Source organism: Coregonus clupeaformis, chromosome 6, assembly GCF_020615455.1.
Source record: "Coregonus clupeaformis isolate EN_2021a chromosome 6, ASM2061545v1, whole genome shotgun sequence".
Lineage (NCBI taxonomy): Eukaryota > Metazoa > Chordata > Actinopteri > Salmoniformes > Salmonidae > Coregonus > Coregonus clupeaformis.
Window position 1 is genome coordinate 3,416,030 of NC_059197.1, and position 15,458 is coordinate 3,431,487.

Here is a 15,458-nt window from a genome sequence, read left to right on the forward strand (position 1 = left end):
CCTGCATCCAAAATAGCACCCTATTCCCTATTTAGTGCACAACTTATGACCAGGGCCCATAGGGCTCTAGTTGAAAGTAGTGCACTATATAGGGAATATGTTGCCATTTGGGATGCAGACCAAATCAAGTTAGTTCAATCCCATGGTCCAGATCCCTTTTTAGGTCATAGTTAGGTCGTAGAGTTTGTCATGACCGCCTAACCTGACCTGGAAAACTCCTGGCCCTAGTCATAGAGAATGTATGGTGCTCACTGCTCACCCGTTCCTTGGCTCTCTCTGTGTCTTTGCAGGGCTGAGAAGACCAGTAAACTGCAGACCATTCCAGGGAACCTGGACATCACTGTGGACTACGTCCCTATGGAGCATCCAAGTAAGTCCAACACTCTTATCTCTTTTCTCTTTCTCTCTTCGACCCCCCTCATGTCTCTCTTTCTCTCTCTCTCTCTCTCTCTCTCTCTCTCTCTCTCTCTCTCTCTCTCTCTCTCTCTCTCTCTCTCTCTCTCTCCCTCTATCTCTCTTTATTTTCTCTTTCCCTCTCTCTCTCTACCTCTCCCCTTTCTATCTTTCTTTCTACCCCTCTCTTTCTCTACTGTTGATAGCCATCAGTGTTACAAGTATTACAGATGTCCTCTCTCTCTCTCTCTCTCTCTCTCTCTCTCTCTCTCTCTCTCTCTCTCTCTCTCTCTCTCTCTCTCTCTCTCTCTCTCTCTCTCTCTCTCTCTCTCTCTCTCTCTCCCTCTCTCTCTCTCTCTCTCTCTGGCTGTCTGTCTGCAGACTGTGTGACGTCATCCTACGTGCCCGTCAAGCCTTTCGAGGACTGCAGCCAGCACCAGGCCACCATGGAGGTGGAGGAGTTTGTCCAGGACTCCACCAAGTTCACCCAGCCACACCGCGTCTACAAGAACCATGTCTACGTTTACCCCCGACATCTCAAATACGACAGCCAGAAGAGCTTCGCCAAGGTACCGTACACACCCAAACCATTTATACTAGATATACTCAGAAATATCATGGCAAGGAAACAAAATATGAAGCAAACTTAATTTTGAGGAAAACAGACCTAATGATGGAAAGAAAAAGCCATATGTTGTCACCCAGAGTCACGTTTGTTTATTATTTGACATAAAGCAGGTTTACTAAAGTATTTTTGCCATGGAATAATGTAGTATTGTGATACTGGTATTGTGAAATTCTACTAGATACGAAGGAAAGGACATGTAATAGACACACAAGTCACACTGTACATATATGGGACCTCTTTGCAGACACGCATGAAATACTGTATGCCCACAAATATAACAGCGTCATTTTCATTCACAGGCTCGTAACCTTGCAGTCTATGTGGAGTTTCGAAGTTCAGATGAGGAAGTTGCCAAACCTTTGAAGGTGTAGTATGTTCTCAATATCTTCTCTGTCATTGATAGCATTTAGAGTATCATGGTGGAATTTTGGAAAAACGTCATTTTGTATTTATTTGCTGCCTCAGTGCATATACGGCAAGCCTGGGGGTCCAGTTTACACCACAGCAGCCTGTTCCACGGTCCTTCACCACTCCCAGAACCCAGACTTCTATGATGAGGTGAGTGTGGAATGAGAGGGTTGAAGAGGTGTATGGCTAGTGATGGAAGGAGAGGGGGAGAGGCATGGGAAGAGATTGATTGAAAGGGGCGCGTGCAGGGCTCTTATTGCCTGTTTTGTTTGTGCTTAGTCCAACTCCTCTGATGCTCATTATCATGAATGAGAGAGGCTGAAGCACAATCAGACATGTGCATACCAGGCTAGAGCCCTCACCGTGTAGTGGATCGTGTAGGATAATGTTGCCCCCAGATGCTGATCTTGGGTCAGTTTTGCATTTCCCCCACTAATGGTTAGGGTTAGGATTGTGGGAAGGGGAAGATGATACTAGATCTGTACCCAGGGGAAACGTCACCCTGGAACTTAGTGGCTCAGTTGATTGTTCAGCACTGTGACACCAGTTGTGCCAGTTGTCAATTCATCTTTTTTTTTTTTTTTATGTATTGAGGCTTTTGTTTAATGCACTTTGAATAAATTGTGATTTCATTTAATTTCTGTGCCTGTTTGTGAAATGGTCCTTTGTGTCCTCCTCTGTGTCCCAGGTGAAGATTGAGTTGCCCACCCAGCTCCACGAGAAGCACCACCTACTCTTCTCCTTCTACCATGTGACCTGTGACATCAACGCCAAGACCAACTCCAAGAAGAAGGAGGCCCTGGAGACCCCAGGTACGGAGGAAGGAGAAATACTGTGATCCTGTGTGGCTCAGTTGGTAGAGTATGGTGTTTGCGACGCCAGGGTCGTGGGTTTGATTCTCGCTGGGGCCAGCAGTCTGAAAATGTATGCATGGATAAAAGCATCTGTTAGATGACATATATTATTACTTGTCTTTGAGACAAGTCTGTCAATGTAGTGGATGGGAGCTAGTCGGCATTAGCTTATCACTGTGCAGCAACATCGCCCCGGATACCCGTAGGGGAGACTGTTGGGATTGTGTTATCGAATCCTGGAGTGTGGTGGTGCATGCTACATCTACAGCCCATTACTACTGTGCTCTTGCTCTTTGGCGTCTAGGCCAGGTTGTAAAAGGACTTTGTGACAACTGCTGATATGCAAGGGCTTTATTAATACATTAATACGTTTTCCCATGTGTTCTTTTTCCTGTGTGTGCGTGTGCGTGTACGCCCTGTGCATTGTGTGTGTGTGTGTGTGTGTGTGTGTGTACGCGCGTGTGTGCGATGGCAGTGGGCTACTCGTGGCTGCCTCTGCTCAAAGAGGGTCGCCTGGCCTCACAGGAGTTCAACATCCCTGTGTCCTGTAGCCTGCCCCCTGGATACCTGCTCGTCAAAGAACCCGGATCTACTAAGGTAGAGGGAGGGAGGGAGGGAGGGAGGGGGAGGGAGGGGGGAGGGAGAGAGAGAGAGAGAGAGAGAGAGAGAGAGAGAGAGAGAGAGAGAGAGAGAGAGAGAGAGAGAGAGAGAGAGAGAGAGAGAGACAGAGAGAGAGAGAGAGAGAGACAGAGAGAGAGACAGAGAGAGAGAGAGAGAGAGAGCAGAGAGACAGAGAGACAGAGAGAGAGAGAGAGAGAGAGACAGAGAGAGACAGAGAGAGAGAGAGAGAGAGAGAGAGAGAGAGAGAGAGAGAGAGAGAGAGAGAGAGAGAGAGAGAGAGAGAGAGAGAACACCAAAGGGAACAACAGTAAAGTGTTGGATTAAAACATGGATCTCCCTGGTGCTCACTGACCCTTCCTCCCTCTCTCCCCCCAGAACGGCTCAGATCTGAAGTGGGTAGACGGAGGGAAGCCCATATTCAAGGTCTCCACCAATGTCCTCTCCACAGTCTACACTCAGGTAAGAGTCTGGCCTTACCCTGCCACTCCATGGAACCACCACAAGTCAACTTTGTTCTTTAAAAAATATATATATAGTATTTAACCAACCTTTAACAGGTCTCAACTCTAGCAGGTCAATCCTTGTTATCCCATCTTGATTTTAGGATTGCACCCCAAATGGCACCCTATTCCCTATTTAGTGCACTACTTTTGACCATAGGGATCTGGTCAAAACTAGTGCACTATGTGGTTCTGGTTGTGACTGTGTCTTCTCTCTTTGATCGCCAGGACCCCCACCTGAACCGCTTCTTCCAGCAGTGCCAAAAACGAGAGACGGACCTCTCACAATCACCTACCTCAAACTTCCTCAACTGCCTGAAGGTCTGGAGAAACAAAGGAAGGGAGGGAGAATAGAGGGATGATGATGCTCCCATGCTATACACCCCATCACACACTCTCTCTCTCTCTCTCTCTCTCTCTCTCTCTCTCTCTCTCTCTCTCTCTCTCTCTCTCTCTCTCTCGCTCTCTCGCTCTCGCTCTCTCTGTATCGCTCTCTCTCTGTCTCTCTCTCGCTCTCTCTCTCTCTCTCGCTCTCTCTCTGTCTCTAGCTCTCTCTCTCTCTTTCGCGCTCTCTATCTCTCTCGCGCTCTCTCTCTCTCTGTCTCTCTCTCTCTAGCTCTCTCTGTATCTCTCTCTCTCGGTCTCTCTCTCTCAGTCTCTGTCTCTGACTATCTCTCTCTCTGTATCTCTCTCTCTCGCTGTCTCTGATTTTCTTCCTCTTTCTTCTCTGTCTCCCACAGGGCTTACTGAGCATTGAGAAGATTCCGGTTATAATTCGTTTCCTGCCGGTGCTCTTCAACCAGCTGTTCAAGGTCCTCACCCAGAACGACAACGACGAAGTCACCACCACCACCACCAGGTAGGATGCGGCACTGCAGGCCATGGACCACTCTCACTGCCACAGGATCATGCAGGAATACATGTTGCCAGATAATGAATATTGCCAGATTAGCTATTAATGTTGCCAGATTAGCAATAGAATGTTAGCAGGTTCTGAATGTTGCCAGATAATGATGATGACTGAGTGACCACCTTGTTGGCATGTGTTTCACCAGAGTGCTGGTCCACATTGTTGCCAAGTGCCATGAAGAAAACCTTGACCACTACCTGCACTCCTACATAAAGGTATGGTGCCATTTCATTGGGGTGTTAGCCTTGTCAGATTCTGCAGTTGTTTAGGGTAGAGGAGAGGAGAGGAGAGGAGAGGAGAGGAGAGGAGAGGAGAGGAGAGGAGAGGAGAGGAGAGGAGAGGAGAGGAGAGGAGAGGAGAGGAGAGGAGAGGAGAGGAGAGGAGGGGAGGGGAGGGGAGGGGAGAGGAAAGGAAAGGAAAGGAGAAGGGAGCAGAGCAGAGGGGAGGGGATGAGAGGAGAGCAGAGGGGATGGGATGAGAGGAGAGCAGAGGGGAGGAGAGTAGCACACAGACAGCTTCATTAGTGAAGGGAGAGAAGGGGGCTTTGTGTGTGTGTTAGTGTGTGTGTGCACGTTCACATGTGAGAATGTGTGTGTGTGTGTGTGTGTGCGTGTGTACGTACGTGTGTGTGTGGGCAGAGGTGGGGGGCTTTGGGGTGTGGTGAGTGCAGGAGTGTGGCTGAGGAGCTAGGGCAATGTGCCCAGAACACTGTGGACACAGAGAGAAGAGAGAGAGTCTGCCACACGCACAGACACACACACGGCTCTCAGCTCACACACAGACAAGCATGGCTGTGGGGAAGAGAGAAGGGGGGTGTCTGGTGGAAGGCAAACAAGGACACTGAGCCTTTTCAATAAGAAATGCAAAGCATGCTTGTTAAGAAGAGAGCGAGAGCGAGAGCGAGATAGAGAGAGAGAGAGACAGACGGAGAGAGAGGAAGAGACAGAAAGTGAGTAAGGGAAATGGAGAATAGAACCAGCTTACCACCAGCTTTTTCATACCTGGTAGAAAGAAAATGAGAATCCTACAATTGATCTTTAAGAGGGGCAGAGAGACAGAAAGAGAAATTGAGGGAGGGTGGAAGGAGGGGAAAGAATGGGAGGGCCGCTGTAATGGAACTGCCGTTACTATGGCAACTGATTGGCACGCTGCTCAGGGGGCTAGCAGCAAGCAATTTTCGGCCAGTGCTTTCTCGCCGTGTGGGTGTGTGTCTGGGTGCACAGAAGTGTGTGTGTGCGTGTGCACGTTGCATGTGTGTGTGTTTGTGCACGTTGCAAATGCGTGTGTGCATGCATCGTTGCATATGTGTGTGTGTGTGTGGTTACCATTGTTAATGAACTAACTCAATTGGGTGACGTCAGTGGTAATGAGGTGTGTGTGGGTGGAACATTTCGCACGAAAAGAGAAAAAGAGATTAACTGCCAAAATAAGCAAATCTATTTCTTATTCCTCATAACTCTGATTACATCAACCTTAATCAGTGTTGTTTTGTTATTATGTAGGTTTAATTAAATGCAGAGCCAAGCATATTGCATGTTTGGTTCCCTTGATGCTAGTAATGCATGTACAGTATGTGAGAGAGAGAAAAGGTGTGTCTGTACAGCACATTTGTCTGTCTGTCTGTCTGTCTGTCTGTCTGTCTGTCTGTCTGTCTCTGTCTGTTTGTCTCAATGTCTGTCTGTCTGTCTGTCTGTCTGTCTCTGTCTGTCTGTCTGTCTGTCTGTCTGTCTGTCTGTCTGTCTCTGTCTGTTTGTCTCAATGTCTGTATGTATGTCTGTATGTCTGTATGTCTGTCTGTCTGTCTCTGGTCGTCTGTCTGATTGACCTTGTTCTCTCCACTGCGTTGGTCAGTTTGTGTTCAAGGCGGAGTCGCACGGCTTCCGGACGGTCCACGAGGAGCTGGCCAAGGGCATGACCTCTGACCTGAAGAGCAATGAGCAGCCGGCCGTCAGGAACATCCTCAGGGTGAGTCTAGATGGACGCCACGCCCAGTCCCAAATGACACCCTATTCCCTTTAAAGGAACCCATAGGGCTCTGGTCAAAAATAGGGCACTGTATAGGGAATAGGGTGTAATTTCAGTGGATAGTCCCCTGATCTACAGATGCTCACACTGTCAACAAACTGTCAACTGCAACTCTGTTGACATGCAACTGTTTTCTAGGGTTACGGTTAGGTTTAGGGTTAGAGTAAGGGTTAAGGGTTAGGCCTAGTGTTAGGGTTAGTGGATAGTTAATTGAAATGTTGTTGAAATGTTCATAGTTATTTGGACATCTACTGAACATCTACAAACCTATTTGGGGCTATCCAAATAAAGTCATACCTAGAAATGTCATGCATTGACATGATAGGATTCCTTATCTTACATAACAAAGAAGCCTATCTGCTCTACATTATATATTTCTATCTGATTGTGCCATTGAATGTGACCCTGAGTGCTTAACTGAACGTGACCCGGATGATCTGACCCCTGTTTGACCTTTTACCCCTGTCTGCTGCAGTTTTCCTGGTTCTTCTTCGAGCTCATTGTTAAGTCCATGGCCCAGCATCTAGTGGACTCAGACAATGTCAAGGTATAGAAACATAACATATGAAGCTATAATATATACATATACACTCACCGGCCAGTTTATTAGGTACACGCATATAGTACCCTGTCGGACCCCCCTTTGCCTTCAGAACAGCCTGAATTCTTCGGGGCATTCTACAAGGTGTCGGAAATATTCCACAGGGATGTTGGTCCATGCTGACGTGATGGCATCACGCAGTTGCTGCAGATTGGACGGCAGTACATTCATGCTGCAAACAGCTCATTCCATCTCATCCCAAAGATGCTCTATTGGGTTGAGGTCTGGGGACTGCGCAGGCCACTCAAGTAAACTGAACTCGCTGTCATGTTCCAGACAATGTTTTTCCACTCCTCAATTGTCCAGTGTTGGTGATGGCATGCCGACTGGAGCCACTTCTTCTTGTTTTTAGCTGATAGGAGTGGAAGCCGGTGTGGTCGTCTGCTGCAATAACCCATCCGTGACAAGGATTGACAAGTTGTGCGTTCCAAGATGCCATTCTGTACACCACTGTTGTACTACGCTGTTATTTGTCTGTTTGTGGCCCACCTGTTAGCTTGCACTATTCTTGCCATTCTCCTTCGACCTCTCTCATCAACTAGCTGTTTTCGCCCACAGGACTGCCACTGCCTGTCAGTTTTCTGTTTGTCGCACCATTCTCGGTAAACCCTAGACACTGCCGTGTGTGAAAAGCCCAGGCGGGCAGCCGTTTCTGAGATGCTGGATGCGGCGTGTCTGGCACCGACGATCATGCCACGCTCAAAGTCGCTTAGGTCACTTGTTTTGCCCATTGTAACGTTCATTCGAACAGTAACTGAATGCCTTGATGGCTGCTTTATATAGCAAACCACGGCCGCGTGACTCACTGTCTGTAGGAGTGATCAATTTTCGTGAACAGGGTGGTGTACCTAATAAACTGTTGCTTACCAGACACTTTTATCCAAAGTGACTTACAGTCAGATACGATTTTACAGGAAAATTAATTTAGGAAAGTCAGCATATAAATACACAAACACAATACACTATAACACATGCAGTACGGAAAACACTGGAAAGTTAGTACTCAAGTTACACATATTACGATTCTCTGCGGCCTACTGTCCGACCATGTATTGGGCCTGCATCTGTCCTCCTATAACCCACTGTACCATTCAGTGCTGTTAGTGCATACATTTTGTAGTATGTATATGTGATCTCTGCTGGAATTGAACCTACAACCTTGGTGTTGCTAGTGCAACTTATACATTAGGCCTATATGTTAAGTTCCATATTATGTGTGCCTCAGCTCCCTCGACCACAGAGGTTCCCTTCAACCTATCTGAGTCGTCTGGAGAGCCTAGTCATGACCGTGTCCGACCACATCTTCTGGAAGAACAAGGAGCTGGCAGAGGAGACCCGCAGTGCCAACCTGGCCGTGGCAGCCTTTGTCAAGGTGGGCATCACACACACACATCACATGCTTAGGGAGCTGTCCTTATCATTTGTCGAGATCAAGCTCAAATGCTGCCAAGGGTAATACATTTTGTATTCCCTGACTAATGATACAGAAGCGGAGATGAATGCAATTAAGCTAACTGTAGATGAAAATGGCTTCCGCTGCTATCTATTGTTCATATTGATTTCCTTAAAGAGATTCTCCAGTACTTTTGTATACTTTTTAGACAGTATATCTGAAAGTAGCACTCACGAGCCAAAAGTGGTCCCCGAAAATTGCATACTAAGTCACGTGTGCAGATATGTGCACCACTTCATTGCTCTCTCTCACTCTGCTCTGGGTGCATGATGTCACTCAAATGCGAAGGGCTGAAGTTCATTGGCTAGGACTTGAATTGCTAGGGGGCTGGCCCACGTAAAAACAGTCGCTTTCAAACTAGGGATTTCGTGGCTAATTGAGGTAAGACAGTATTTCTGCTTATAGATTATGCATGTAGGAACTACACATTGACACATCCAGCCCAAAGCGGGAGGTTTAAAAGATACTTAGTAGTCGGCAAAGTTCCGGAGCATGTTTTTAACTGTGTTGTGAAATTATGAAATCTCTCTCTTTTATGTTCTTCATTAACTAATGCTGACCTCCTCCCTCCCTCCCTCCCTCCCTCCCTCCCTCTCTCCCTCCCTCCCTCCCTCCCTCTTTCCCCTCCCTCCAGCGTTGCTTCACCCTCATGGACCGAGGGTTCACCTTCAAGCTGATCAGCAACTATGTCAACATGATCACAGCCACTGACAACAAGGTAACACACACACTTACACACACACACATACAAACACACACACACATCCTTCTCATTCTGTCTCAGTCACAGAGGATGTGTGAATAAAGCCTTTTCTCATCCGTCGGTGTAATAGCCAATGTCACTCACTGTAGAATAGAAAGCAATAGAAAACAATGACGGATTGAAAACAATGGACTTCAGAGGTGTTGTGGTGTTTTTATTCGGTCAATCAAGTTGTGACCCCGATGTTTCTCTCGACAGGTGCTGTGTGAGTTCAAGTTTGAGTTCCTGCGAGAGGTGTGCAACCACGAGCACTACATCCCTCTCAGTCTGCCCCTCCCCTCTGCTCGCATCACAGGTCAGAGGTCACCTATGTTTCACAGGGACCCGATTGAAGTCAGTCTTAAGTTTTAATACCGTTGCATTAATCTTCATTCATTACACCGTTTAACACTTTCTTTTCTGTTCATTCTCTTTCCTGTCCATTTCAGACAATGCATCACAAGAAACGCAAAGTGCTCAGGGTAACTATTGGTCCGTTTTTGTGATATTTTGTGATATTCACATGATGATGTACTGATGTTCTTTACCATACGACTGGAACTGGGTGGAATAAACAACCCATCATTTAGTTCTAACATTTAGTGTAGTGTTGTATGTGTAGGAGAATTCTTATATGTGCAGCAGTAGTATGTGGCAGTTTTTCAACCTCTGGTACCAGGACCAGCTCTGGCCCCTGAGATGTTGATAACCAGTCCCTAAACTGATTAGCTGACATCAAGTGAGTCAATTCAAAAGTGTTAGTTTTAATCTAAGGTTTCCTCCAAGAAGGAAGGACCATAGCTTTCTGGTCTCCGCTATAAAGAAGGTTGAGAAACACTGGTATATGAGACTTGGATGCTGTTGGGGCACTGAGCTCTCTCTCTCTGTCTCTCTCTCTCCCCCCCCCACTAACCCCTCTCCATATCTCTCTCTATAACTCTATCTCTCTTCCTCCTCCTCTCTCTTTCTGCCTCTTTCTCTCCCCCTTTCTTTCTCCCCAACCCCCTCTCTCTCCCTCCTTACTCTCCCCCCCAGTGGACGTGCCGGAGTACAGCCTGACGGGCGAGTTCTGCCGGAAGCACTTCCTGACGGGTCTGTTGCTACGGGAGCTGGGCCTGGCGTTGCAGGATGAGCAGGACCTGCGCCACCTGGCCCTCGCCAGCCTCAAGAACCTGATGGCCAAGCACTCGCTGGATGCCCGCTACGCCATGAAGGTACGCCACGCACGTCAGCACCATGTAGCGGGCACCAGATAATAATATAACATGTGTCCCTAATGGCACCCTATTTTCTATATAGTGCACTACTTTTGACCAGAGCCCTATAGTGTAGAAGTACACCATATATACAAAAGTATGTGGACACCCCTTCAAATTAGTGGATTCGGCTATTTCAGCCACACCCGTTGCTGACAGGTGTATAAAATCGAGCACACAACCATGCAATCTCTATAGACAAACATTGTCAGTAGAATGGCCTTACTGAAGAGCTCAGTGACTTTCAACGTGGAACCGTCATAGGATGCCACCTTTCCAACAAGTCAGTTCGTCAAATTTCTGCCCTACTAGAGCTGCCCTGGTCAACTGTTAAGTGCTGTTATTGTGAAGTGGAAACATCTAGGAGCAATAATGGCTCAGACGCAAAGTGGTAGGCTACACAAGCTCACAGAACTGGACCACTGAAGCGCGTAGCGTGTAAATATTGTCTGTCCTCGGCGCAATGCCAAGTGTCGGCTGGAGGGGTGTAAAGCTCACCGCCATTGGACTCTGGAGCAGTGGAAACGCGTTCTCTGGAGTGATGAATCACGCTTCACCATCTGGCAGTCTGACGGACAAATCTGGGTTTGGCGGATGCCAGGAGAACACTACCTGCCCCAATGCAAGTTTGGTGGAGGAGGAATAATGGTCTGGGGCTGTTTTTCATGATTAGGGCTAGGCCCCTTAGGTCCAGTGAAGGGAAATCTTAATGTTACAGCATGCAATGACATTCTAGACGATTCTGTGCTTCAAACTTTGTGGCAACAGTTTGAGGAAGGCCCTTTCCTTTTTCAGCATGCCACTCCTGAGTGGCGCAGTGGTCTAAGGCACTGCATCGCAGTGCTAACTGTGCCACTAGAGATCCTGTTTCGAATCCAGGCTCTGTCGCAGCCGGCCGTGACCGGGAGACTCATGGGCGGCGCACAATTGGCCCAGCGTCGTCCAGGGTAGGGGAGGGAATGGCCGGCAGGGATGTAGCTCAGTTGATAGAGCATGGCGTTTGCAACGCCAGGGTTGTGGGTTCGATTCCCACAGGGGGCCAGTATAAAAAAATATATATGTATTCACTAACTGTAAGTCGCTCTGGATAAGAGCGTCTGCTAAATGACTAAAATGTAAATGTAAATGTAATGCCCCCGTGCTCAAAGCGAGGCCCATACAGAAATGATTTGTTGAGATTGATGTAGAAGAACTTGACTGGCCTGCACAGAGCCCTGACCTCAACCCCCCATCGAACACCTTTGGGATGAATTGGAATGCCGACTGCGAGCCAGGCCTAGTCACCCAACATCAGTGCCCAACCTCACTAATGCTCTTGTGGCTGAATGGAAGCAAGTCCCCGCAGCAATGTTCCAACATCTAGTGGAAAGCCTTCCCAGAAGAGTGGAGGCTGTTGTAGCAGCAAAAGGGGGACCAACTCCATATTAATGCCCATAATTTTGGAATGAGATGTTCGACGAGCAGGTGTCCACATACTTTTGGTAATGTAGTGTATGTCTGTAAGAAAGAGGTGTGAAATTAGACTAGGGCCACGTAGGAATATTAGCCTGGTTCCAGATCTGTTTCTGTTTTAGTTTAGCCAACTCCTCTGATTACCGTTGTGAGTTGGCTGAAGTGCAAACAGATCTGAGACCAGGCTGTACAAATATTAATGTTCCACACAGGAAACTGAAATATTCTGATTGGACAGTGTACAATGTACTATAGCTGACTGAAACATATACACAGGAAAATTCACTTTTTAGATATTTGCCTGTCATCACGTCACACTTCCAGGAGTGTTCTCTGTGATATTGGGTTGACTAAAAGTGTGTGTGTGTGTGTGTGTGTGTGTGTGTGTGTGTGTGTGTGTGTGTGTGTGTGTGTTAGGAGTGAGATGTGCATTACAGTGGTGGCTATGAGGATATGAAACAGCAGGAAATCATTAAACTGGACACACACACACACACACTCACACACACACATACCCTACCCTGCGGTCCTGTGTACAGGAAGCAGGCTAAGTAATGCGGCATTCTCACTGGGACCTCTGAGCACCCAAGGAGAGGAGGTGGGATAGAGTGGGGTGCTGGGAAGGATCCAGGTTGTGTCCCAAATGGCACCCTATTCTCTATAGTTCCCATAGGGCGCTGGTCAAAAGTAGTGCACTATGTAGGGAATAGGGTGCCATTTTGGACTCCAGACAGCCAGATCCCATCTGAGATTAGGAGCCTGCCAAACCCAACACTGTACAACTGTTGACAGATCTCTGTTTCTCTCTCTCTCAATCACGCACAGTTTAAAACCCCTGATAGTTACTCTCTATAGGTCTGTTGCTCACTATCGGTCTCTCTCTCAATCTCTTTGTCTCTCTGTCTCTCTCTCTCTCTCTCTCTCTCTCTCTCTCTCTCTGTGTCTCAAATTCTCTCTCCTCTCTCTCTCTATCTGTCTCAAATTCTCTCTCCTCTCTCTCGCTATCTGTCTCAAATTCTCCCTCCTCTCTCTGTCTCAAATTCTCTCTCCTCTCTCTCTCTCGGTCTCAAATTCTCTCTCCTCTCTCTCTATCTGTCTCAAATTCTCTCTCCTCTCTCTCTCTCTGTCTCAAATTCTCTCTCCTCTCTCTCGCTATCTGTCTCGAATTCTCTCTCCTCTCTCTCTCTGTCTCAAATTCTCTCTCCTCTCTCTCTCTCTGTCTCACATTCTCTCTCCTCTCTCTCTCTATCTGTCTCGAATTCTCTCTCCTCTCTCTCTGTCTCAAATTCTCTCTCCTCTCTCTCTTTATCTGTCTCAAATTCTCTCTCTTCTCTCTCTCTATCTGTCTCAAATTCTCTCTCCTCTCTCTCTCTCTCTGTCTCGAATTATCTCCTCTCTCTCTCTCTGTCTCAAATTCTCTCTCCTCTCTCTCTCTCTCTCTCTCTCTCTGTCTCAAATTCTCTCTCCTCTCTCTCTCTGTCTCAAATTCTCTCTCCTCTCTCTCTCTATCTGTCTCGAAATCTCTCCTCTCTCTCTCTGTCTCAAATTCTCTCTCATCTCTCTCTCTCTGTCTCAAATTCTCTCCTCTCTCTCTTTATCTGTCTCAAATTCTCTCTCCTCTCTCTCTCTGTCTCAAATTCTCTCTCCTCTCTCTGTCTCAAATTCTCTCTCTCTCTTTATCTGTCTCAAATTCTCTCTCCTCTCTCTCTCTATCTGTCTCAAATTCTCTCTCCTCTCTCTATCTGTCTCAAATTCTCTCTCCTCTCTCTCTCTATCTGTCTCGAATTCTCTCTCTATGCCCTGCCTTTCTCCCTCCCCCTCAAACTCCTCTCTCTCTCTCTCCTCCCATTCTCTGTTTCTCTCTCCTCTCTCTCTCTGCCACCCCTCTCTCTTTCCTCCCTCTGCCCCTCCCCCTCTCTCTCCTCCCTCTCTCTTCATATTCTCCAGGATAAGCAGGCGAGAATAGCGTCCCTCTACCTGCCTCTGTATGGCCTCATCCTGGACAACATGCCTCGCTTCTTCCTTCGAGACCTCTTCCCCATCTACTTCACCTCCAGTGACCAAGTAAGAGCCTCTACTGCAGTCCTGATTGACTGCAGCCCTGCCCATGTCCAAGCAAAGTGCCATAAAGCCACTGTTGTTGTAGTGATGTCATAGTTTGGCGCGGCCCGCAGTGCTACTTTAGGGTCATGTATGTCCAGTCACAGCCCAGTTCACAGAGGCTATGGAGGGTGCAGTGGAGGGAGGGGGAGAGAGAGAGGGAGAGAGAGGAAGGGCAGGGATAAATGCTTACACAGGCACATCCGCTAATGTTATTTTTAAACACAGGAAACAGTAATTAAGCTTTAACAAGGGAAACCTGCATTTATGGTTCCCGTTTATATTAGACGTGCCTCTGGAAAAACCTGGAAGGGAAATGTTTTGTTTTTATATTTGTCATTGACAGGTAGTGTAATCGAGCTTTACCCAGGCAGACTCTCTAGAGTAATCTCTAGATGTTGGAAAGTGCTACGTTTGAGTTCTATTAAAACTCTAATATCTTGCTCACTGGTGTTGCAGTGAACTGTGTCCCTCTGGGCCAGTAGAGTCACAGTGAAATGTTTCCCTCTGGCCCAGTGGTCTTACAGTATAATATTTCCCTCTGGCCTAGTGGTGTCACAGTATAATATTTACCTCTGGCCTAGTGGTGTTACAGTTAAATGTTTCCCTCTGGCCCGGTGGAGTCACAGTGAAATGTTTCCCTCTGGCCTAGTGGTGTCACAGTGAAATGTTTCCCTCTGGCCTAGTGGTGTCACAGTGAAATGTTTCCCTCTGGCCTAGTGGTGTTACAGCAAACTCTTTCCCCCTCTCCAGGGTTCAAGAGACGACCTGAGTGTGGGAGGGGGCGGGGCGGGTCAGGTGGCTCACGTCCTTCGCCATGGTAACTCGGTGGATGCCTCCTTCTCCAAAGAAGTGCTCAACTCCATCACAGGTAGTGTGTGTATGCGTGTTTGCAACTGTGTCTGCACCTCTCTGCACATACATGTCCATAACCTCTAACCCTTCTCCTGCCACCCCCAGCCTTCTCCTCCCTGGCTGTTTCCACGGGTAACCATGCCGACTCGCGGGGTTCTCTGATCAGCATAGAGTCCAACCCCAGCACCAGCGACAGGAACAGCGAGAAGATGGACGGATGTGAAAAGGTGAGAAAGATGACCACACCCAGTCAGCAGCATTTCATGTCCAGAAATGTTTTGCAGACACTGTACTGTCTTAAAGAAAGAACAAAAAGAAAATAACTATTGCATAAAGAAGAATGTGTGTGTATTTCTCCTTCTCTCTCTCTCTCTCTCTCTCTCTCTCTCCCCTCCCACTCTCCCTATCTCCCCCCTTTTCTCTCCCTTCCTTCCCTCACTCTCTCTGTCATCAGTTTGCCCGGCCTCAGTCTCTGATAGGCTTTGGATCTCGCTTTGACAAGCTGGACCAGGCCGAGACTCGCAGTCTGCTCATGTGTTTTCTCCACATCATGAAGACCATATCGGAGGGTGAGACACATAGGGTTATCTCCATGCAGATCCTATAATTCACTACAGTAAGCGTCAAAGGTATTGGGACAGTGACAAATGTTTTGTTGTT

The 15,458-nt window shown here is 47.5% G+C and overlaps 1 protein-coding gene across 9 annotated transcripts in view; it reads left to right on the top strand.

Moving 5' to 3' along the window:
- LOC121567330 (dedicator of cytokinesis protein 10) overlaps window positions 1-15,458 on the top strand; it is a 181,547-nt gene that overhangs the window by 120,433 nt on the left and 45,656 nt on the right. For all 9 annotated transcript variants that reach the window (XM_045217328.1, XM_045217330.1, XM_045217318.1 and 6 more), the window contains exons 16-36: window positions 291-370; window positions 775-962; window positions 1,321-1,386; window positions 1,487-1,579; window positions 2,118-2,241; window positions 2,759-2,880; window positions 3,280-3,363; window positions 3,633-3,725; window positions 4,145-4,263; window positions 4,460-4,529; window positions 6,166-6,279; window positions 6,815-6,886; window positions 8,166-8,312; window positions 9,028-9,111; window positions 9,355-9,451; window positions 9,585-9,617; window positions 10,171-10,349; window positions 13,791-13,907; window positions 14,697-14,814; window positions 14,904-15,025; window positions 15,253-15,367. In XM_045217328.1, the coding sequence (XP_045073263.1) occupies window positions 291-370; window positions 775-962; window positions 1,321-1,386; window positions 1,487-1,579; window positions 2,118-2,241; window positions 2,759-2,880; window positions 3,280-3,363; window positions 3,633-3,725; window positions 4,145-4,263; window positions 4,460-4,529; window positions 6,166-6,279; window positions 6,815-6,886; window positions 8,166-8,312; window positions 9,028-9,111; window positions 9,355-9,451; window positions 9,585-9,617; window positions 10,171-10,349; window positions 13,791-13,907; window positions 14,697-14,814; window positions 14,904-15,025; window positions 15,253-15,367 (2,237 nt within the window). The remainder of the gene's footprint in view (window positions 1-290; window positions 371-774; window positions 963-1,320; window positions 1,387-1,486; window positions 1,580-2,117; window positions 2,242-2,758; window positions 2,881-3,279; window positions 3,364-3,632; window positions 3,726-4,144; window positions 4,264-4,459; window positions 4,530-6,165; window positions 6,280-6,814; window positions 6,887-8,165; window positions 8,313-9,027; window positions 9,112-9,354; window positions 9,452-9,584; window positions 9,618-10,170; window positions 10,350-13,790; window positions 13,908-14,696; window positions 14,815-14,903; window positions 15,026-15,252; window positions 15,368-15,458) is intronic.